Below are 23,393 nucleotides of genomic sequence, written 5' to 3' on the forward strand. Positions count from 1 at the left end.
GAGGGCAGCCAGTCAGGGCAAGGATCAGGGAGGAGATGCTGGTACCTGATCTGGGTCTTGGTAACTTGGAGATGGCATCTGAGCTGGGTAGAAGGATTTGCCAGACTTTAAAAGGAAGAACGGCATTCCAAGGAGGGGGGAACAGAATGTGCAAAGGCCCAAGGGCTTAAAAGGGCACCTTAGCTCCATAGCAAGAAGGAGGTCATTTGCCCAGGGAGGCTGGAGCCTCTCAAGGGGAGAGGCGGCTGTGGGAAGGCGGGGAAGGAATCTGGAATTGATTCTAGAAGCAAGGGGAAGCCTTGAAGCGTCAGGCGCCACCCAACCCCCGGCTGAGCTGCTCACTCCCAGCGCCAGCAGCCGAGTGCGTGGAGCGCCGCCTCGAGCTCCTATGACCCAATGCTTTGGGTCGTCTCTCCTTGTAACCTCGAGGGCGCTCCGGTGGCTCCGTCCCAGGTGGCGCGCTGGATGGTGCCCAGCCAGGCGGATCCCGACCCCCACTTCCCAGGTCCGCCCCTCACTCAGGCCACGCGCTTTGCAATGTTTGCTTTTATTCCTTCTAGACACAGACCCAGAAGGGGCCGCGCCTCCCTCCCGGGGCGGAGAATGGGACCCGGAGGGGGTGGCACCGCTCGCGTCCGAGGGGCGCGCGGTGCCGGCGGAGGCGAGGGCCGACTTCTTACTGCACGCCCTCCATCATCTTCAGGAACTCTGCGGGGAAGGAGGGGGAGAGGTGGTCACGGGTGCCCTCGGGACGAGAGAGACCTGCCCGGGCTCCCGGCCAGCGGAGGGGGTGCCTGGTCATTAGTGGATAAATTAAATTGCACCAAACCGCGGGGAGCTCCCTATCCGTCACCGGTGGGTGGGGAGGAACTTGGCCCCGCCCCTCATCGCCCCGCCCACAAGGCTGAGGAAGCCCAGCTGCACACCCTGGACCCTTCGGCGTGGCTCGGTCCCCCACTCCCTGCGCTCCCGCGGCCCTCACCATCGAAGTCAATGCGGCCATCATTGTTCTTGTCGCCGTCTTTCATCAGGGATTCGAGCTCCTCGTCCGTCACGTGCTCGCCAGAGGCCCGGAAAATCTCAGCCAGTTCCTCAGCATCGATGTAGCCGTCTGCGTTCCTGTGGGGGGAGACACAGGGCGGGGCTCAGAACAGGGGAGCTGCCCGGGCCAAGCCTGACGCCCCTTCCTGCACCCCCACCCTGAGAACCTTCGTGCCCTGCGGGCCAGATTCGGGCTGCTCAGCGCCTTGCTCGGCTCCCAGGCCCCCAAAGCACCTGTCGAAGATGCGGAAACACTCAGCCAGCTCCTCCTCACTCTTCCCCTTGGCGTCCTCTTTCATCTGGCGCACCATCATGACCAAGAACTCCTCGAAGTCGATGGTGCCGCTGCCTGAGGGAAGCAGGTGGTGAGTGAGCCTGGACCCTGGCTGCCAGCCTCTCCCCACCACCATCGCATCCTTGTCTCCGAGGGCCACCCGCTCACCGTCCTCGTCCACCTCCTCGATGATGGCGTCCAGCTCCTCTTTGGTGGGTGTCTGGCCCAGCATCCTCATCACAGTGCCCAACTCCTTGACGCTGATGTCCCCACCACCATCAGCATCAAACATGTCAAAAGCGGCCTTGAACTCTGCCCGGGGAAGGAAGGCAGAGGGCTAGGGTGAGCCTGGCTAGACTGTCAGCCTCACATCTACCCTCCCACCCTGCCCAGAAACCAAACATTCCCCAGCACACGTCCACCCAGCAGCAAGCCTGCCCACCCCACTCACCAGCGATCATCTCCTCGCTGAGGTAGGACCGGGCCTCAGCCTGCTGGTCCGTCTGCAGAAAACATGCACAGTCAGAGAGCCAAAGGTGTAGCCCCTGGAGCACATTCCTGCCTTAAACCCACACTATTCTGCACCCCCACTTCTGTAAGTACCCCTTGGTCCTCCAGAGGAACAGCTCCAAACCTGCACACCCTCTGCATTCTCCCACGGCAGCCAACCCCAGTTTTAAAGAACTAGGGGTTATGCCAAGACTCCCTCTCTTGTCAATAAGAGGTCAAGTCAGGAACCCCGTCCAGGAACCTTGGGCAAGTTACTCAATGTACCCTCACCCACTCATCTCTTCTCAGCAGCTTTTCAGGGATGAGATGAAATCAGAAGTGTGAGAAGGCTTTGGAAAGAGCCAGCACCATCCCAGTGTGATTTTCTAGTTTGCCCCACCTCCTCACAGTGCCTGGGACTTTAATAGGTGCTCGATAAATGTTTGTTGTCAAATAAATAATAATGCAACACAAAGTCATGGAGCCCCTCCTGAGGGTCAGGCACTGGGAGCCCCAAGAAGAGTCAGACACATCATCCCCCCATCTGAGAACTTGCAGAGATGGAGATTTTAAGCTTCCTTCTTATGATTCAGTCATGGGAGTCAGTACCACTCATGCTGGGCAGGATGTGATGGGGGCCTTGTGAGAGCGACAATAAGATGGCAATAGGGAGTTCTGGTCACATCCTAGCCAAGCCAGCTAGCCAGGGGGCTTTGGACTGAGGCTGGCGGCAGTGAGGAAGGGCTGAGGCATCCGAGGAGTTCTTCAGCTGGCTGGCTGCTGGCCCTCCAGCCTGTTTCCCTCCTCCTCCCCTCCCCGCCTCCCCTCCTCCTTGCTTATGCCAGAAGGGCAGGCTATTTTTAGTTAGGAATGGGCAACAGCAGCTGTCCTCCAGGGTCTAGTTACTCCTTGAAGTGAAGTGGGGAGGGCAATCTCAAGAAAAGGACAGCCTCAAATCACAACCCCTCTCCGGGAGGCTGAAGTCTCTCTAACTCGAGTCTGTCATCTTCTGCCCCTTCTCAATCCCCTTGGAGCTCTTGGGGTCCTGTGCCTGAGCTGGTTCGAGGCCCTGCAGATCTCCCATCTTCCAGAGGAGTTCTCCTCTCACTGGCTTGCTGGGTGACTCCCTCTGGCCCTCAGGGTCCCCATCTCCACCATGGACACAAACTAAGACATTGCTAGAAGCCTTAGAAAGTCCCAGGGAGTCGGCAAGGCTTGAGGATGTCTCTGGGAGTCCCAGCCCTCCCCTTCCAAGACAAGTCCGAGGCCTTCTTCCCAGCCTTCCTCCCAGGCACCTGGGTTCCAGGAACCTTCATATTACATCTTCAGACATCCAGGTTATTGGCCCATGGAGCACCCAGGTCTGGCCTGAAAGAGGCCCAGAGGTGCTCGAGGGAATGGAGGGATGAAGTCCCTTCTTGTCCTTACCATGGTTGCTTGTCACCCGGACTCCTCCGCTGCAGGTCACCTCTTCTGCACTCCACCACCCAAAGATACCCTGGCCCGCTCTAGCCCCTAGGATTTGTAGGGGCACCCTCTCCTCCCACCTCCCTGCTCCCCAGGACTCGATGCTCTGGCCAATCAGATCCTGGGGTCAGCGAGCCTCCCCCTCCCAGAGTCCTAGCCCATTACCTAATTTAGCCAAGGGCCCTTGCAGAGAAATTTAAGCCTCCGAGCAGGTGGCAGGACTTGACATCTTAGATTCTTGGGGGGAGAACCCGCCCTGCTCTGATGCCTTCATGACACCCCCCCACCACCACCAAGAAGCACACTTGATCCAAGATGGGTAATGACAATCAGAATAGAGAAAAGTGAGACAGCATGGGGGAATGGAAGAGCACAGGCCTCGAAAACCCAAGATCCAAGTCCTGTCTCTATAAGCTGTGCAATCTTGGGCAGGTGGTGATGCCACTCTGAGCTTCAGTGTCCTTATCTGTGAAATGGGGCCAGTCACAACCTCCTTCACAGAGAAACTGTGGTAAAGAAGAGCCCAGGTATAAGTCACCTAGCTTGTGCCAGCTCCATAGGGCTGGTGCTTGGTAAGTGGGATGTCCTGTCTTTCAACCATGGTAAGGAGCCAGGGACAGGAGGCAGGGAAAGTGACAGTCACAGGTATCGAACCTCGGCAACGTGCCACAGACTGTGCTAAGCATTTTAACGACATGCTCTCCTCCAGTCCTCACCCTGTGAGGTAGCAATTATTATAACTATTCCCTTTTTACTGGGGAGCCTTGTAAAACATAAAGATCTATCGTCATGCTGGTGATTCTTATTAACCCTAACTGAGAGGTCCAGGAAATGAGGTGTGCCCTTGGAGTAGAAATAAACATTGAAAGCAGATTCTTCCCTCAAGCTGACTTCTGTACGGAAAGAGCTATCGGGAGTCACTTTTTTGGTGGGGAAGAGGGGCAGGGGAAGGTTCTCTAGGTGAAGGGGCAGGTGGCCCGTTGCTAGAGCTGGCTGGAGAAGTCTGGAGGAGCTCAGCTGGCCATCTGGAGAGTGAAGGGGTGGGCAGATCGAGTCAAGTCCAAAGGGATCCCGCCTTGCGAGTTCACAGGGTCCACGCTAGGTGCTGGGGGATGGGGACATTCATGGACAGTATCTGAAGTCAACAGGAGCACTGAGATGGCTGAATACAGGGTCCGGGGCCAGTGAAAGGGGGCTGGACACCAAGGGAAGCAGATGGACAGTGGCAGCTGGGCTGCCCTCTTCCCCTATATATAAATATTCCCAAGGAAAGCTCAGTGGAGCCAGGCCAGGCTAAATAAGGCCTCCCCCAGCCAGGCAGAGGGCCAAAGGGCAGTGCCACCCAGGGGATTCCAATTTGGACACAAACATTGGAACCGCTTGATCTCTTTGGAGCAGAAAGTGTAGAACGCTCAGCAGTCCTTTGTTCATTAATCTGTTCTGTCATTTATTCAGGGAACTAGATAAGGTCCAAACTCAGCGTGGCCACGCCAGGTCCCACTGACCCTTCCATTCTCATCTCCCTTCCTTCTCTACCTCGTGTGCCGCTTTGCTCTATTCAGACTAAAATACAGCTCTAAGCATCTGCCTTTACACCCCTCAGGCCCTTGCACATGCTGGGTTTTTTTTTTTTTCCCCTGCCAGGAACCCCCATCTTCCCCCTCTTCACCTGCCTACTTCCCTATGGTCTTTCTCACCTTTAACATCCCTTCCTCCAGGATCCCTCCTCCCCTAGTCCCAGTCCAAGGTGGCCTCCTGTAGTCACCCCAGTCATAGCACTGGGCATGCCACTGGGTCATGCCCTGTGCTAAGTTCCACAGGCCAGAGACTGTTACCTGCCCATCAGTACATTTCCACACACCCAGCACTTGGCACTTAGCAAGTGTTCAATAAACCTGATGTTCTTGGTAAGAGTAACAGAACTGAATGGCATCCGGTTCAATAGAAGAAGGAAATTCCTCAGAGTGGTGGATGAATAATCTTCAGAATGGGCCGCTTCAGGAGGTAATGAGCTTCCTGTAACTGAATATATGCAAAAAGAAATTTGATGACCATCTCTCAGGGAGGCTGGGGGTAGATATCCGTACAGAGTCTAAGAGGAGTGGAGAATACAAGATATCAAGAGATCTCCTAGTTCTGGCCCTGTGTGTATGACCCAGGGTCAGCCCCTTCCCTCCACTGAGCCTTAGACCATCTGTAAAGTGGAGGTGCTGGACCAGATTTCTGGACCCTCCTCCAGACCCTCGTGGCTCTGACGACTCAGGGTTTTGTAAACACTTTCTTGGTACCCAGACTTGTGAGGCATTTGCCAAAGTACAAGTTGATATTTAGCCAAGGTCTGGTGAATGGGTGCATGCTGAGTGAATGAACAAATGAAGCACGTCTTTGTTTTTTTTGCCCCAACGCCCTGCTGGGAAGGTGAATGAAGCGTTGTTAAGGCTTTGAAATGGCACAGCCTAAGCCTCAAATCCAAGCTCCCCTATTTCCTAGCTGTGGGTCTTGGGAAAGTCAATTTGCCTCAATTTCTTCATCTTGAAAATGGATGATTATTGTCCACAGACAGCCTCCTCCCCAGGATGTTCTGAGGGTAAGACATGACCCCATGTAAAGGACCAAAGGGAAGAGTAACAGTTCAGTGGTAAAACACGTGCTGAGCATTCACGAGGTCCTGGGTTCAATTCCCAGTACCTCCATTTAAAATTTTTTAAAATAAATTAATTAACTACAAAAAATAAATTAAATGTCTAGAACAGGATAGAGGACACAGTGGAACCTCAGGTAATGAGAGTTCAGCTCCTTCTGCACAGAGGGAGGGCAGGGAGTGTGTGTTCCATTCAAAGCTATTCTCTCACCCCTCTCTCCTGTGCCGTTTAAACAGGGTAGGAGCTACCAACAGAGATATTTCGCTTCTTTGGTTGTATAACTAGCAACATCTGCCCTAGTAGGGACTAATATCTAGGCCTTCTGACAGGAAGTGACAATTAATTCTTGACCTTCTGCTGCTCTCTGGATAAAAGATAAAAACAGCGCACTGAGAAGTGGCAGAAATTACCAGGGCTGCAGCGTGAGAAGAGAACATGGTGCAATTCCGGAGACCTGGGTTGCAAGGCCCAACACTCTGAATCCTCTGGCAAGCTGTGTGACTTTGGGCAAGTCACCCAACCTCTCTGGGTCTCAGTTTCCCCATTTGCCTCCTTCCTATATGTGAGGCTCAGATGAGATTTGTAAAAGCCTGTGAACACTGTAGAAACAATAATCATTGTGTAACTGATCGTTCTGTCAGCCCTTGCTCTGTGCCGGGCACTGGACAGAAGAGCTGCAAAAATAGTATTAGTATTAATTATTCTTGTTTTACATATGAGAAAAACGAGGATCAGCAAGGTCAGAGGTTAGATTCCATCTCAGATCACGTGGCTTCTCTTGGCCTTGGTTTCCTCAACAGAGAGACGGGCTTCCTACTGTTGTTGGTTGCATAAGGACTTTGAAAAGTTGAAGAGTGAGGGGTGGAAATTTGGAGACTGGTTGGGGCCAGGCTGGGTCTCCCAGAGGGGCGGGAGGAGTTAAGAAGGGTGTGAGCTCCTCCAGATTGGGCAAGATCCCGCAGGAGGCCTAGGGTCACCCGGGCCTACCCAGGATTCCCAAATCCCTCCTAGAGCAAAGGGCCCGGGATTCCCGGGCGGCTCCGGGAGCGGGCGGGGCTGGAGGCGGGGCGGCGGCAGGAAGGGGGCGGTGGCAGGAAGGGGCCGGAGCGGCGCTCAGAGAGGCTTGGGCCCGGCGGAGTCCGGTCAGGCTCGCTCAGCCGCCCGGGGCTGCACGGGGGCCCGCCGGGGCCCCGGCGTGCTGCGCCGGACGCGGGAGGGGAGGCGCGCCAGGGGGCGAAAGAGAGCTGAGCAGAGCAGCAGGACCCCCGGCGGGCAGGGGCGGGGCCTCCGAGTTGCCCCTCCCTCCCTATCTGGGCCACGCCCCGCCTCCTCCCCGCGCGGGGCCGGGGTCAGCCTCCCGCCCTGGCCCGGGACCTAGCGTTGCACGCTCCCCCTAGGGTGCCATGGCCTCGCGGCTTCTGCACCGGCTGCGACACGCTCTGGCCGGCGACGGCCCCGGGGAGGCGCCGACCGGCCCCGAAGCCGAGCAGTTCCCGGAGAGCTCGGAACTGGAGGATGACGACGCCGAGGGCCTGTCGTCCCGCCTCAGCGGCACCCTGAGCTTCACCAGCGCCGAGGACGAGGACGACGAGGACGACGAGGACGACGACGAGGCTGGCCCTGACCCGTTGCACCCCCGGGACCAGGCTGCGGGAGAAGACGCAGGCGAGTGCGGGAGGATGGAGGCGGGAACCCTGGTGCTCGATTAGGCCTCCGCCCCGGCCGCGTTCCCGAGTTGATCCAGCTGAAACTCGCACTTTTTTAAGTGCCCCAGCTACTTCTTGGCTGTGTGACCTTGAGAGAGTCACAACACCTCTCTGGGCCAAGTTCGCTTTTGTCAAATAGGGAAAATCACTCCCATATCAGGGTTGTTTAGGGCATTAAATGTACAGGGTCTGGGAAACAAACGGTAGTAATGGTATTGGCAGCTATGTTTTAGGGGTGGAGATACTTGTTTAACGCCTACTGTCTGTCAGGCAGGTGCTTGGCACCCGGCCCCTCTCTGGCTCTCCGTTTCCTTTTATATCAAATGGGGATAAAGCCTTTATCACCTGTTGGGAGGATGACTGAGGTCATGGCACGTAATTTATTTCGAACCTGGCTCCAGGCCCATCCTGTGCTCATGCAGAACGGAGTCCCCCACCTGATGGGCAGCGAGGCAGTCAGCCCCTGGCGCGGCAGTTGCAAGATTTCTGGAAGAAGTCCCGGAACACCCTGGTACCCCAGCGGCTGCTCTTCGAGGTGACCAGCGCCAACGTGGTCAAGGACCCGCCCTCCAAGTACGTGGTGAGTGAGGGTCCAGGAACCCCTGGACTGAGTGAAGAAGTCTGGCTAAGAGAAAGCAGGGAAAACTCCAGCTTCCTGGGGGATCTGGCTGTGTAGTGAGAAATGGCTACCCCATTTTAGATGGGGAAACTGAGGCCAGACAGGGGATGTATCTTGAGCAAGTCCTCAGGCAAATGACTTAGCTTTTTTGAGGGATTATGGACCTGCCTCCTAGCCTGACTTTGAGTCTAAGAACTGATATATGTGTCCCCTGTCCCCTGAGTGTTTTCAAATTGTAGCAAGATGCAACATACACAGGGAAGAATATTATCCAAGTCAGATTTGAGACCCAAGTTGCATTGGTTAGTGGATAGAAAAATGGGTTTTGGAGCTTGATTCAGATCCTAGTTATTACCAGTTGTTTGACTTTGGGTGAGCTGTGAAACCTTGATGACCCTGTTTCCTCATCAGAGCAATGGGGATAATGCCGGGGATTGTTGCAGGAACTACAGGAGACGGTACACAGAAAGCTGTTAGCATTGTGCCTGGCATTATGAAGTGTTCCATAAAATGGCAGTTCTTTTATTATTACTTAAGTTTGGGTAGAACATGTCTGGCATCTAGGGCCTGTTGTGGCCCTTTTACAACCCAGGGGAGTCAGTTCTCCAGCACCCACAGCTGTACAGAATAAGCTTGTCCTAAGGATGGGGTTTAGGGGGTTGGTGGGGTTGGGGTGAAGAGCAGTGTTGGGGAGGCCCTGTTTTCCTCGCTGTGGAAAGGAGACACTGACGTGGAGAATGTGCTTAGCCTCCCTGAAACCCAGCCTAACTGGCTGGCCGTGGCAATGGCGGCTCCCTGCCTCTCACTTCCCTCCTCTTCACTACCCTCCTCCATTTCTGACTCAGCAGGAGGGGGGCCTGGAGCCCTGTCCCACATCTGGGCCTCTCCACCCATCTTGGAGACTCTTAGTAAAAAAAAAAGGCCACGCCCCTGGGGTGAGTGCTCAAATTCCAGCAGGCGTTGACTCTGATGATCAAGTCTTAAGTGGCAAAAGTCCTGATAGGGGAGCGGTGGGGGGTCATGCACAGGAAGGGGGCACCAAGGATCAGGTACATAGGAGAAGCTGAGAGGCAAGGAAGTAGTGGGGGGGTAACTCTGGGAAGAGAATGACAAGACAGCCAAGTATGGCCTGGCCCATGTCTGGGGAAATGAATCACCTTTGTTCAATGAGGACCCTAAATCCTGATTTAAAATCCCTTGAGGGTTAAGAGCAGAGGCTTTGGAATTAGGTCGGCCTGGGTTTGAATCCCAGCTGGGCTTTGTGACTTAGGGGAAGTCTTTGAGCCCTTTGCCTCCTCTTGGAGCCTACTTCCTCAGCTGTCAAACAGATGAGGACACCTCCCTTGCAGTGCTGTTGTGAGGATGAAGTAGTAGATGTGAAGTGCCTGGCACAGCACGTGGCACAAGGTAGGTGTGACTCTCACATCTACCTTAATTAATTAAGTTAGTGGAGCAACTCCCTCTTGTTACTACCTATCTCAGTGGGACATTAGAAGGACGAGATGAGTTAATGGATATAAAATGGGTTTTTGTCTAAAAATAAAAGCTAGATGAGCACAAGGGGTCACTACAGACCAGTGCGTCTGGTTCCCTGGAATATTTAATAACTGTTCCTTAAAAAAACAAATGAACAAAAAACACAAGGTTTTGCAGTAAATATGTAGTATGTTTGGGGAATGCAGAGTCGAATGAGAGTAAAATAAGTTTCTTTATTGTTAAACTTTCTAACCCTGAATATTAACGTACACGGTGAATCTTCAAGAGAAGGATTCAGCGGGCAAACCTAGTTGACCACGGGTGGCCAGGATATTGGCAGTTTCACAGAACAAATTCAAGAGAAAAATCTGGGTTTGGTGTCAGTAATGCTTTATAGATTAATCCATATTTGGGTTCTCACACCTAGGGGTAGGCTTCGTGGTCATCTTGTCCAGTATCGCTTTCCCAATTCTCGTCCTATCTAAATGCTACTTGGACCATTCTTTGCTTCACATTTGTCTTCAAATCAACCTATTTTTTTAAATTATCTTAAAAGACAACTTTATAGCACAACTGTATGGGGAAAGCCTCCCTTGCCATAAAGAGAAGAGAACCATTATAGTAAAAGCAGTGAAAGGGAAAGTGTCGTGAAGCTATGCCCCAATGGTGCTGCCTGAAGAAGGCCCTGACCTGAGATTCACTTTATGGCTCTTTTCTAAAACTGGAGATGAGAAGTGTTGGAGAAGAGCTTTTTTTTTAAACCAAACTGGAGAGCCTCTCAATTTCTAGTCAGAAAGATTCACAGAGAATAAGAGGGGGAACCACCTCCTGCCTCTGATTCACTGTTACTTACTCCAGTACCTGCCAGCTACAAGTCAACATCAGTGCACATTCCACATTTGAGTAAAGGCTGAGCTGGGCCAGCGTTGCATTCAGTAGAGCTGGAAGCAGACCCAAGAAGGGGACTGCCTTGCCTGACCTCACCTAGTGAGGGAGTAGCTGACCTGAGGTTAGAAACTGGCCCTGAGAATGGTGTACTTTTCACGATGGTCATGATGGGGGCTGTGATGGGCCCTCCAGGTCTGGATTGGGGTAACCTGGCTAGGGATGTGGGGCTGTGTGTCCAGAGTAGAACAAAGCTCCAAGCTGGTATAAAGTTGGCTTTAGAGGACCAAGCAATGGGCCTGGGTCTCAGCACACCGCTGTTTTCCAGAAGGGCTATCATTAGAGCTAACTGTCCCATGGGAAGGGAGTGCTCCCTGGCAGGGGCAAAAGGGGCGGTGGTCCAGGCACTGAAGCTCATCTCTGTCTTTTTCTCCCTGTGCTGCCTTGGGCCTGGGTCATTTCAGACGAACCTCAGGTAAGATGGGACTGGCCTCCCGAGCTGCCACCCCAGCAGCTCCCACCCTCCTGGGCCTAGCCCCGGTGGGAAGAGGTGGGGGACGAGAGTTGGAAGTGTGGGGGTGGGGAGGGCAGGGGTCCGTGGACAACTTGCACCCGCCCTGACCCCCACCCTCCCTGCAGCTCTACACCCTCGCCGTGATGGGCCCGGGGCCGCCGGATCGCCAGCCGGCCCAGATCTCCCGCCGTTACTCGGACTTTGAGCGGCTGCACCGAAACCTGCAGCGGCAGTTCCGGGGCCCCATGGCGGCCATCTCCTTCCCCCGGAAGCGCCTGCGCCGGAACTTTACCGCAGAGACCATTGCCCGCCGCAGCCGGGCCTTCGAGCAGTTTCTGGGCCACCTCCAGGCCGTACCCGAGCTGCGCCAGGCCCCGGAGCTGCAGGACTTCTTCGTGCTGCCCGAGCTGCGGCGGGCACAGAGCCTCACCTGCACCGGCCTCTATCGGGAGGCGCTGGCGCTCTGGGCCAATGCCTGGCAGCTGCAGGCCCAGCTGGGCATCCCCTCAGGCCCAGACTGGCCCCTGCTGACCCTGGCCGGGCTGGCCGTGTGCCACCAAGAGCTGGAGGACCCTGGGGAAGCCCGGGCATGCTGTGAGAGGGCCCTCCAGCTGCTGGGGGACAAGAGTCCTCACCCCCTGCTGGCACCCTTTCTGGAGGCCCATGTGCGGCTCTCCTGGCGCCTGGGCCTGGACAAACGCCAAACAGAGGCCCAGCTCCAGGCCCTGCAGGAGGCAGGTCTGACCCCGACACCACCCCCCAGTCTCAAAGAATTACTCATCAAGGAGGTGCTGGACTAACCTGGCCCAGACTGAAGGCCACTGTGGGGAGAGGCACTGCCCCTAGATGGGCGCTGGAGTTGGGGCTGATGAGGACATGGACAGCAGCTGGGAGGCTATAGGGGGTGCTGGGAACCCCTAGAAGCTCCACAGAGAATTTGCAGCAGACCAAGGAAACATGGTTCTGTTGAGCTGGGCTCAGGACAAGCTTGGGCTAGGATGGTGCAGGGAGAAAGTCTGATGCAGCCTCTCCAGCTTATGAATATCTGGGGACTGTGCCCCAGGTCAGGGTCAATGTTCCCCTTTCCTTGGGCCTCCAAGCCAGAGGCAGCCTGACCAAAGGGCCAGGGACTCTGCCTCTGGAATCCTGGAGTTGATGGCTGGAGGGAGGGCTGCAGTTCTGGCCCAGGGGAATTAAAGGCCAGCAGCTCCAATGGTATGCGTCTCTTTATTGGATGCCACAGACAGAGGGCCCAGCCCTGGACTGTAACTCCTGCCTCAGGAGTCTGGGTAGAAGGGAGAGCCTTGAAGCCCCAGGCCAAGCTGGTACCTCTGGCTACAACTTGCTCTTTGAGCCCTGGGGTGTCACTCGGATCACACCTTCCTGGGCACAGGTCACAGCCAGGACCCCGTCCTGACGCCACAGCCGCCCTTGAACCAGGCCCCGGGAGCCACCTGCAGGCAAAAGGAAGGGTGAGAACGGTCTTCTCTCTCCAGCACAGCCAAACGGGCTCCTTGAAAAAGGTGGGACTCAGGGTGGGCTACCCCATCGCAGGCACGCTGGGTGCTGTGGTCACTCCCAACCTCCACGTGCCCTTTTAGGAGTCCATTACATTGGGTCACTGGGGTTAACGCCTCCCATGGGAACCCCGCCTGGCAATTTAAAAGCACTTTCACGTATCTGCTGGCTTCCTCAAAAAGATCTCAAGGGGAGAAGTTCTGAGAACAGTCCTCATAGCTTGGTTAAATAGATTTGCCCTGCTTCTGGCCACTTGTGTTAGGAAACTAATCAGTTCCCTTTATAATAAGTCAAACCAGGCCCTCCAGGCTGGTCATTCATTTAAAAAACAAAGAAAAAGAGCTATGCCCAACCCAAAGGGGCAACCCTCCCTCCCCACCAAGGGATTCTCCCTTGCCTGCCCTGGGCCTGAGTCTGATGTTTCGGAAGGGAACTGCTGGTTTGTCTTACCGCAGTAGCGTTCACTTAGTTCTCACAGTAGCCAAGTGAAGCTGGTTTTGTCCCACTTTTCAGATGACACTACAGTCCAGAGAGGCTCAGGAACTTGGCCTTAATGATCAGGCCAAACCCAAACCCAAGAGAACGAACTTCAAGGTGGTTGTTCCTGATGCTGTTGGTACTTGAGAACCCCCCTGCCCTGAGTTTAAAGCGTCCTTTAAGTTTTGTCCCTGTTTCACAAAGCTTTTCTTCCCTTGAAATGTTACTTCCTTGAGAATTCTGGGCTTCTCTCTTATCACCATAAGGAGTGTCCAAGTAGTGGGGCCCTGGGAGACTGTCGAGTGCCCTGACCACCACCAACCAGGTTAATTGTCAGAATCACTCAGGGAGCTTCTTAAAAATAGTTTCCTGGACCTTATCTAAGACCTGCAGAGTCAGAATCTTGGGGGTAGAATCACAATGTTTTGAAAAAGCTCTCCCAAGTAGTGGTCTGATGGGCCACAAGCTTTGGATACCTCTGCTCTAATACAACCCTGTTTGTTTAGATGGGGAAACAAGCTCAGAGGAGAGATGGGACTTGCCCAAGATCATACAGAGAACCTGAAGTGGTTCTAGACTAGACCTGAGTCTGTGAGATAAAGTGAATCACTTTCCCATCATGTTATACAGAAATTAAGAGCTGAGCAGGTGTCCCAATCTCAGGCCTCACCCTGTCATTTTGAAGACAAGGATGCCACAGCCTAGGGGGGCAGGAGAGGAAGTGATCTGTGTGGTGCTCCAGGGGAAGTGGGCTGGAGTCGGGGGCGGGGGAAGCGTCACCCCAAAAAGCAGGCCCCTTGCCACCCCAAGGTCAACACCCTCATCCCATGTGGCCTGACACTCACCAGCCCAGGGGCTCTCACACTCATAGAGCATCCAGTGGTCAGCTCGGAAAGGAGCGTGAAACCACATGGAGTGGTCCAGGGAGACCATGAAGCGCACCGTATGCTGACACTGGTGGGGCAGTAGTGCTGTGCCCAGGAAGGCATAGTCCGAGATGTAGGCGGCCACGCAGCAGTGCATCTTGATGTCGCCCTCCCCTGCAACAGGTTCCGGCCCCATCATCCCTGGGCTCCTGGGCTTTACAGCTCAGGACCTGCAGAGAGGTGGGGCGAAAGGGGCTGCCATGCACAAATATGCAGACTGTTCAAATGCATGAGGGCACCTGGTCAGAGGTTGTTTGTGACGGGGAATAAGGGAGGTGGGGACGGGGGAGGGCGGGGTGAGTGAGGGTTGAAATCCAGTCTTCATTCCCCAGGTGTCCCTCCCTGGACCCTGGAAGTTTTTCCAATTTGCACAAAGGCACCTTACGGTTAACAGCGGACCTGGAGAATTTCACTCGGCAAGGTGTCTTGCCTTCCCCAGAAAGGGCTGACGTTAGGATGATAGTCACCTCCCCGTTCTCCCCATGCAAGGGGCTGAGCCAACTTCCCCATCATGTGGATAAGGAAACAGGCCCAGAGAGGGGAAGTAACATGCCTAAGGCCACACAGGGCAAATGAGGTGCAGGTCTAGACCCCCAGAGAGTGTTTTCCTCCAGTCCACAGGGTCCTCTTACCAATATAGCCCCGAGCTCGCACCCAGAACATCTGTCTTGGCTCCATGCTCTGCATCTGGCCCAGAGTGGGAGGGTTTACCAGCTTGATCTCAATGGGCACCTCCTGGGCAGCAATTCGGTTCAGCCCCACTCGGTACTTCTCCTGGAGGTTAGGGTCCCTGAAAGTAAAGGGAAGATGGACTGGGGGAGACCCAGGGAGATGGGGGGCCTCTCCTCTGAGCTGCCTCTTCTGACCCCCTTCATTCCTCTCTAGGGACTCCCGACTTATCCCCAGAGCTTCCCTCCCTCTGGCAGGCAGGACAGGATAGTATTTGCATCCCTTCATTGCCCCTTAAGAGCCCTGTGGCCTTGTGCAAGTTAGTAATCTCTCAGCCTGCCTTCCCATCTGCAAAATGTGGATAATGCCAGTAACCAAACTGGAGAAAACAAGATAATGCATCTAAAGTCAACACATCATAGAGTCCCATGGCGTACCCTGTAACAGGCACCGTTCCAGGCATTTCACACACCTTCCACACCCCTGTAAGATCAGTGCTAGCATCACTGCCGCCTGATAAATGAAGGCAGCACAGAGAGTGCAGGTAGCTTGCTCAGGGAGTGGGAAGAAGCGGGAAGAGAAGGCGGGTTTCTGACGCAGGCCGTCTGGCTCCATGGTTCGTACTCTTAACCACTTCTCTATTCTAAATACTCAGAAAACAGGCTCCCTGCTGGACCCAGGTATAACCTGAGTAACTGGGGACACTGTGTCCCAGCCAGGGAACCCCCTTCGCTCCAGTAACGATCACCCCTCATGCTCTTCCCTGGTATTTCCATTTCCATCCCTATCCTCTCGAGCACCGTCTAAAAGAACCTTCTGTGATGATGGAAGTTTCTAGATCTTCACTGTCCACTATGGTAGCCACTAGCAGCATGTGGCTTTCGAGGGCTTGAGCTGTGGCAGTGTGACTGAGGAATAGAACTGCTAATTCTCTTAAACATTAATCAACTTCTTATAGCCACCTATGGTTAGTGGCTTCTCAAGCACACCAGTAGATTTAGAGACCTTTAGGAACAATGTCTTCCTTTCATTTCCCAAACATCTCTGGGTTCTGACCACATCCCAGGCTCCCAGGCTCCATGCTTATATAGTGCTCTCTGTCAATAGTGCTATAACTTCAATTTACTGAGCACTCACCAGTGCCTTACTACCTATTCTCTCATTTAATCCTCACAGCAGTCTTCTGAGGTAGGAATTATGATTAGGAATTATGATAACTGAGAGCACAGGGTGGGAGAGCAACTCACCAAACTCACACAGCTGGCAGTGACAGAGTCCAGATTTGAACCTAGGGCTTTCCCGGGTTCAAGCCTACCTCCGTTCCCATCCCATCATCCTGCCCCACCTCGTGTGGCAGAAGAAGCGGAGCTCTTTTTATGATACAGTGGTGAAGCAGGCAGGGCAGAGACAACTGTTCCCGTTTCTCAGATGAAGAAGCAGGGCTCTGAGAGGCTGGGGAGTTGGGCAAAGGCACACAGCAGGTGGGCTGGCCCAAATCCATGTGACTGTCCTGTGTCAGGACCCAGAGCTCCTTCTGCTGCCCTGGCATTTTTCCAACTTTCTTAGCTGTGATCCAACTAAGTAATCTCTTTGACCAGGTGATGTTCAGAATACTTAAACACACTACAGGAAAGGCAGCGGGGCCATCACTCTGCAGCAGGGACCCTCACCCCTGCCAGGCTGCTGCATCATGGGAGACCCCGAAGTAGGGGGCAGATCACTCAGGGATGGGGAAGGTGAGCATTTACCAAGCAGTTATAGAAGTTTTTCAATATTTTAACAACCAGTAAAGCTGTACCACTACCTGAACTGTCTGAATCACAAGCCCTGTATTTCACATTGCAATCCAATACACATGCTCTCACACACAACAGGATTCCTGCCCTTATGACAGGCCAGACCCTCCAGTATCTTCTTTTCTAGTCTATTTTTTTAAAATGCTGGTCAAGATCCACTAAAGGACCCCAAGACCCGCTAACAGGCAGTAACTGCAGTCTGAACACAGTCCTGAAGGCTCCAGGTCTCTCACCTTAAATACCGGTCAATGAGGGTCTCGTGGCCAAGCACCTCCTCCGGTGGGGGCACAGTGGGCATGGAGAACTGGTGCTGCATGGGGCTGGGCTGGGCCCGCTGGAAGGAGGCCTGGCAGATGAAGATGGGCTTGCCATGTTGCACGGCCTTCACAGAGCGCACAGAGAAGCTCGCCCCTGTTCGCGTCCGCTCCACCTGGTATAGCACCGGCACCTTCGGGTCCCCTGCAGCAGGCACAGGGGACACGGTGAGCCTGAGTGAGCCCCTTAGTCCCGGTCACCATCACCATAGCGGTGGGGTGAGGGGGCACCTCTGCTGCTCGTTCTCCTCTCTTCTGCTCAGTAGCTACTGACTGAGGCCTAAGGCCCAGGTCCTGGAGATACAGAGAACACCGGATTCTGTCATCTAGATGCTCCCGGTGCAGGCGGAGCCCCTCTCTGTCAATAGTACAGAACAGAAGGGACATTGCCAGATTCCCTGCGTTTAAAGCCCAGCTCTACCGCTCACCAGCCGTGTGACCTTGAGAAAGTAACTTAACCTCTCTGAGCAGTTAACCTGCGAAACTGGGATCCTTTCAGGATTTTAATGAGGATTAAATGAATTCAGAGTTATAAAGTGTTTAGAATAATATATGGCACATAGTAAGTGCTCTGTAGGGGTTTGTTAAATAAATAGCCTCAGTTTTTGTCTTGTTCCCTGTGTGACTAGGATCTTGTCATAGTCCAGTACCATTTTTCTAGATCAGGGGACAGCAGATCTGGCCTGCTGACTTTTTTTTTCTTCTGTTTTCTTTCTTCTCCTTCTTCTTTTTAGAACAAGCAGAGGCTATTTACTCAGAGTTTAGTACAGCAAGGGAGTCATCCACTATCACTTAAAGTTTGGCAGAGACTCCAAGGCACACAGAGGAGTGGGAAAGCTTGACAGTGAGAAAAAAGGTTTCAGGTAAGCCCTGCTTGGAGGCTGTTGGCTGGGGGAAAGCTGTAGGCAGGCTAACTAGAAGCAGGAGCCTATGTAATTGGTTAGGGGTACAGGTTTGGCTTTCCCTGGTTGGTCCTAAGTTGGAAGCAGGGGCAGAAATTAGGGAAGCTGTCAGTTATTAATCAAGTCCAGGCCATTTGGGGCTGACTGTTACAGGGGCTATGGTCCAGCTTCTTGGATCAGTTACTAGAGATGATGGTCTGACTTCCCACAAGTCCCATTTGTAGCCAACAGGTTGGCTTCCTGTGCTAGTTGCTACCAACTGTGGGTCAGAGTTCTATTTTCTATATGATCTGGCCATTGTCTGAATATTCATTCTCTCAGGAAAAGGCTGCTGTCAGTTACTTCATCCTTAATGCAAATGGAAGCCACCTGGCCTTTCTCCTTCAGTATCTGTGATCCCAATGCAGGATGGAAGACACTGGCCCTAGGGTGAGGACTATCAGCCCCCAACAAACAGGTTGGAGAGGGTCTTTAGAGGGAGCGAGTCTTCCTGGTGTCCCTGAATTCCTTTCGTCTGAGTCAGACCGACCTTGGAGAACCCTGCCGCGTAGGTAGTGAGATGGGATGATTTTCAACATTGAGATGAAAGAAGCAGTTCTAGGGAAGTGTTACTTCCTCCACCCCAACCAAATGGAGAACCCTCCAGACACTGGAGGCTCATTCAACAGCAATAAACAGCACTGTGAACCCTGAAGCCCAGGGGGTTGGCTCGGAGGTTTATTACCCAACATCGCCAAAGGGGCATTTTTATCAGAATGGGGGTTCCTCAAGGTCAAAAGCCTTTGAGAATGGCTTCCCAAGAGTCCAGACACTGGAAATAGCTACAAGTGCAGCCTGATTCTAGGGGCTGGGAAGGAGGTCTCCCTTCCCTATCAATGAACTTAAAAAAAAAAAAATTAGCTTTCATCCAATCCTTGGGCTGCAGCAAAATGCAGTACTTTCAGTTACTAGTGATTTACCCTTCAATGTGAACGAGTTCCAGACCTGCTCTTCAAAATTCTTATTGGAGAAGAGCAGGTAGGCTCTGCAATATATTGAAGGAAGGGAGCTAACAGTTAGAGTGCATTAGTCATGTTGACTGGCAACAAAGAGGCTGCCAGATATTTCTCCAGCAAAGATGAGTTTATTAGGGAACAGAATTGCAATTCAGGATCTGCAACTATGACAATCCACGTGCAAGTCCTCTGCACAGCAGAGGAAGGAGAATGCTCTTATTGAGGGGAAAAGGGAGGGCTATAGTATAGTATAGTTGAGAGGGCTATAAAAAACAAAGAATACGTGGCTTTTCATTGGCTGAGTCCTCGGCAGGAAAGAAGAGAAGTCTCTTCTCTTCCTGCTGGTCTCTGCTATTGTTGTAGGGTGTGAGATCTTCCCCTTCTGGCCTCCCAACTCAGTAGAGGTTTCTGTGTACAAATCTTTTACAGTTACTATGGTATCTTTTCTCCCATTGGTCTCACATTAACTATGCAAAGTGGGCTTTACCCTCATTGTATAGATGAGGAAACTGATGCCCTAAAGAACATTTTTTGGTATACAGTCAAGCCCATTTGTTTATAGTGTCTGCTAGTGCTTTTGCCCACAAAACCTAAAATATTTACTATCTGGCCCTTTACAGAATGTTTTTTGACTACTGCTATAGAGTCTCCAAGTTCTAAACCTATACCAGTCAGATGACTCCTGGATTACACTCTTCTACCTATCCTATAAATACTTTTTTGTAAATCAAAATACAAACCAAAACCCCTAACTGACCAACATTCTATTCCAGGCTTTTACAAAAAGAATTGATATGATAAATGGCCAAGGACTCCCAGTATCTTTTATTTTCAAATAACATTGGAGCACCATCACTGTTCATAAATCTTGATGTACCTGGTCATCAAGGGGGTCACATCACAAACTAATAAAAGAGCTTCCCTTTTTGCCTTGCTGCCAGGAAGCTCAGAACTAATTTTTATATAAAATTGCAACAATATGCCTTAGCCTAATTTTTTGATCATTTCCACCAAATCCCATTACTACTAGCCTCTTGGCCCTTGAATTTTATTTACCATTATTTTTTAAAATTTTGTACCAAATGTTTTATTTTTTCCATACTTTGTTATTTATCTTTATTTGCAGATTATATTCCATTATAGGTTATTATAAGATATTCAATATAATTCTCTGTGCTATACAGTAAATCCTTGTTGCTTCTATTTTATGCATAGTAGTTTGTATCTGTTAATTCCATACTCCTAATCTGCCTTGACTTTTATTTTAATAGGCCTATAATAGCTGTCAATTATTTTAAGCCATCTTGCAGGCTTCCAAGAAGCAGGTAGGGACACAAATAATTGGTGATTATTATGAAATACGAGTGTGAGCCCAGCTCATTTCAGACTGCCCCTGGCTGGAGAATTTCCAAAGAAGTGGATCCTTCCCCTGGAAGCTGGGATGGGCTCTCTCATGGTTTGGAATTATTGCCCAAGAGTGGAAGAGAAAAGCGCAGAAGGAAGCCAGAGTGTAGAGCTTGGAGCCACACAAACTCAAGTTCAAATCTCGGCTCTGCCGCTCTGAGCACTTGTGGGAGCTGCTTACATAACCACTTTGGGTCCAAGGTTCCTTACAAGTAGAATGGTGGCAAGAATGCTCACCACCTCTGTTTACTTATGAGGATTAAACAAGGTACAAAGCTGTGCTCTGTAACATGCATATTTTAATTACTCCCATAAATTCATCATCAAAAAATACTGATAGCAATCATTTATGGAAAACCCATAACATGCCAGGCCCTGCACTAGTTATTTAACCTGCCTGCAAAGACTCTTAGAATTCTTTTCAGAAACAAGACAATGAAACTGAGTAAGGGATCAGGTAATGTCCCCACCCCCACAAAATAAAACAAGACTGTCTCACTAGGCTAGAAGGATTACAATATCAAAAGGCTAGCAGTTTTGGAGTTTTCAACCAAACTGAGGAAACAAAGAGCACATTTGCTCCCAACTAGCATAAAGGTTAACAAGGTGGCTGGCCTGCCCCGAGATAAGCATTCAAATACTTTATGACTGTCAGGGCAGGACAGGAAATAAAAGGATGGGAAGTGAGGGGCAAGGGAATGTAGTATGAAAAGGTGTATTTACTATTAACTATTTTTATATTTGTAAAATAAGGGGGGAAACCCATTTTTTAAGATATGGATCACATATTATAAAGTACCATAAACTCTTCTCAGCTGATGGAACTATGAAGAAGAGACTGTCAAAATTGGGAGCATTGGCTTGCAAGGGAGGGAAAGCAAGTGAGATTTTGATGTTTCTCAAAAGAGAGCCTGGGTTTTAAAAAATTACTCTCTCCTTCTTTATTTGACCCCAGACCTGTAAGCAGCTATAGAGATCTCGCTCGGTCCCATCCCTCCTCCACTTTTCAGATGGGATGAAGGAGGGGCCGGGGAGGGTGGTTATCTCACTCGAGGTCGCAGGGCAAATCAAAGGTAAAGCTCAAACTAGGCCCAAGGTCTCTAGATTCCCAGGCTGGTGCGCTGTTCTCCAAGTTAAGCTGCCTGCCTCCAAACACTCAGGTTACAGCACCCCTCTGAGGACCCAGCACAGCACTGGCACCAGGTGTGTAAGGAATAAAGAACCAAAGACCCACGGGAAACAGTTAAATAACAAACTCTTGAGCCAGAAAAGAAGTCCCCAGTGTCTTAGCAGGTATGAGATCTAAGGCCCTTCATGGTTCCAGGCCTAATTCCTCTCTAGGGTCCCCTGAGGGTGATCCACTAACTCTCCCTCACCACCCCTCTCTCCTCCTCTTCCCCCTCCATCTCTCTCCCTCTTCCTCCTCAGTCAGCACCCCCAAGGCCAGGAAGAAGTAGCTGCTGGGCCACCAGGGCTGGGGCAGGGTAGGGAGGGGGTGATTTACCTCTGCGAACAAAGTAGCAGTGCAGGGAGTGCACGTGGACATCCTCACTCACAGACTTGGCTGCAGCCACCAGGGCCTGGCCCACGATCTGACCCCCAAACAGCCGCTTGGTTGTAGGTACCCAGTAATGTGTTCCTCTGTAGGGAGAGAGAGAAAGCACGGAAGACTTGGGGGCTGGGCCAAATCCTGCAACTATCAATGAGCCTCTAGTGCAGGATCTCAAAACCTGATTGGGGTCTGGGATCCTTCGAGAATCTGGTGAAAGCCATGGATCCTTTCTCCAGGCAGATTTCCTAACATCACTCTACATACAACTTCTTCAAAGCCTGAAGGATCGCCCAACCCTTCTGTGGATTTCACTTAAGGATAATGAACCAACTGTATATTTTACACTAGGAGAACAGGGGATCAGACAGAGAAGTTGACTTGAGCAAGATCACACAGCTCAAATATTGCCATCCTGAGCAGCATCTGGATCTTTTGACCCCAAATTCAGTGTTTCTTCCATTGCCTATAACAGGGTAAGGCAGAAACTTCTCGAGGCGTTGAGTAGACCAAGACAAACCACCAAAGCTGGGAGTCGACTGCATTAAGGCCTGCCACTATGTCCCTCAACTTCGACAGTACAGTTCTTCTAGGAACTAGATTGAGTTCAAAGGGTCCTCAGACTTCAAGTCTAACCCCTTCAGTGTACAGATGAGGACACTGAGGCCCCCAAAGTGTAAAGTTTTGCCCAGTGCATGAGCCCTGTGGAGACTTAAGATTTAGGTTTCCAACTTCCCACTGCCCAGCCTAGCATTTTTTCATATAATGCATTGTAAATAGCTCTCCAGGGAGTTATTTGTAATTTGTTAAGAGGGGTGGGTGGGCAGGGAAGACAAGTTAATGCCTAAAATAGCTTCCAATCAGCCAGGAGGGGCCTTGGAAGCCCAAACTGTTAAATCTCCAGCAGTCAAGAATTTAAGTGGCATCAGGAAGGAAACTGGCACAGGGCTCAGAATGAATAAAGACCTACTAGACCCCCACCTAGTGGTGGTGGGGATGGGGTATATAAGAGAAAATGACAGTGAATATGCAATGAACTGCAGATAAGTTTGTGCCCTTGGACAAATCACTGTCCTTTGGAGCTGGCTCCCCCAGGGACGTGACTCCTCAAGGGAGTCTGCTGAGGATATCTTAGATTACCCCTTTATTTGCCCAGATTGCCGGGACCTCCTAGGGATGGGATATGCAGACCACTGCGCCGAGGAGGAAGCCGGGCCAGCTATGTCAGGCACAAGTTCCCTCCCAATCGCGGCAGAGGGATCCCGCGCAGAGCCCATCCTCATCCTGGGCGCTACAAGAAGGGGCAACGAGGTGGCGGCAGTCAAGATCAGAAGCCTCCGTCCCAGTAGTGGGTAGTCCGCGGACCAGATGCAGCCGGCTACCTGAAGAGATCCTCATCCAGCAGCTCGAGGTTGAGCACGCTAGTGACCAGGACGCTGCGAAGGTCCCTGGGAGGATCGCCGTCGCCCTGTCCGTCCTCTGGAGCCCGCGGGGACGACATGTAGTTCGTTTGCTGCCGGCCCAGGACACTGCGCTGGGCGGCACACGCTGAGACCTGGACCTAACGCGCAGCTTCCGGCAGAAGCTAAGTAACCGGAAGCCCCCTGCAGGCACTGAGAAAGTGGGATGCAGGTTATGATTGGTCGGTGCTCCTGTCAGTCTTCGGGTAAGTGTCCGTATCTGCTCTCTAGCGATTGGACAAAATGAGTGCCAGTCCGGGGAACCCGTGT

The 23,393-nt window shown here is 52.1% G+C and overlaps 3 protein-coding genes across 3 annotated transcripts; 1 reads left to right on the top strand and 2 right to left on the bottom strand.

The window, feature by feature from the left end:
- Positions 1–531: 531 nt before the first annotated feature.
- On the bottom strand, positions 532–3,339 carry TNNC2 (troponin C2, fast skeletal type). Its single transcript, XM_010958668.3, has 6 exons — positions 3,233–3,339; positions 1,767–1,818; positions 1,484–1,627; positions 1,276–1,390; positions 983–1,119; positions 532–708 (listed from the first exon to the last, which is right to left on the bottom strand). The coding sequence occupies exons 1-6, from the start codon at positions 3,233–3,235 to the stop codon at positions 677–679; spliced, it is 483 nt and encodes a 160-aa protein (XP_010956970.1). The 5' UTR covers positions 3,236–3,339; the 3' UTR covers positions 532–676.
- A 3,672-nt stretch (positions 3,340–7,011) lies between these two features.
- On the top strand, positions 7,012–12,326 carry SNX21 (sorting nexin family member 21). Its single transcript, XM_074347351.1, has 3 exons — positions 7,012–7,578; positions 8,021–8,199; positions 11,239–12,326. Exons 1-3 carry the CDS (start codon positions 7,317–7,319, stop codon positions 11,911–11,913), a joined length of 1,116 nt encoding a protein of 371 aa, XP_074203452.1. The 5' UTR covers positions 7,012–7,316; the 3' UTR covers positions 11,914–12,326.
- On the bottom strand, positions 12,322–23,258 carry ACOT8 (acyl-CoA thioesterase 8). The gene is made up of 6 exons (XM_010958667.3): positions 23,046–23,258; positions 21,619–21,755; positions 16,733–16,958; positions 14,667–14,824; positions 13,954–14,148; positions 12,322–12,567 (listed from the first exon to the last, which is right to left on the bottom strand). The coding sequence occupies exons 1-6, from the start codon at positions 23,162–23,164 to the stop codon at positions 12,449–12,451; spliced, it is 954 nt and encodes a 317-aa protein (XP_010956969.1). The 5' UTR covers positions 23,165–23,258; the 3' UTR covers positions 12,322–12,448.
- Between the last annotated feature and the right edge of the window lie 135 nt (positions 23,259–23,393).

The sequence above is a fragment of the Camelus bactrianus genome, chromosome 19 (genome assembly GCF_048773025.1).
Source record: "Camelus bactrianus isolate YW-2024 breed Bactrian camel chromosome 19, ASM4877302v1, whole genome shotgun sequence".
Taxonomy (NCBI): Eukaryota; Metazoa; Chordata; class Mammalia; order Artiodactyla; family Camelidae; genus Camelus; species Camelus bactrianus.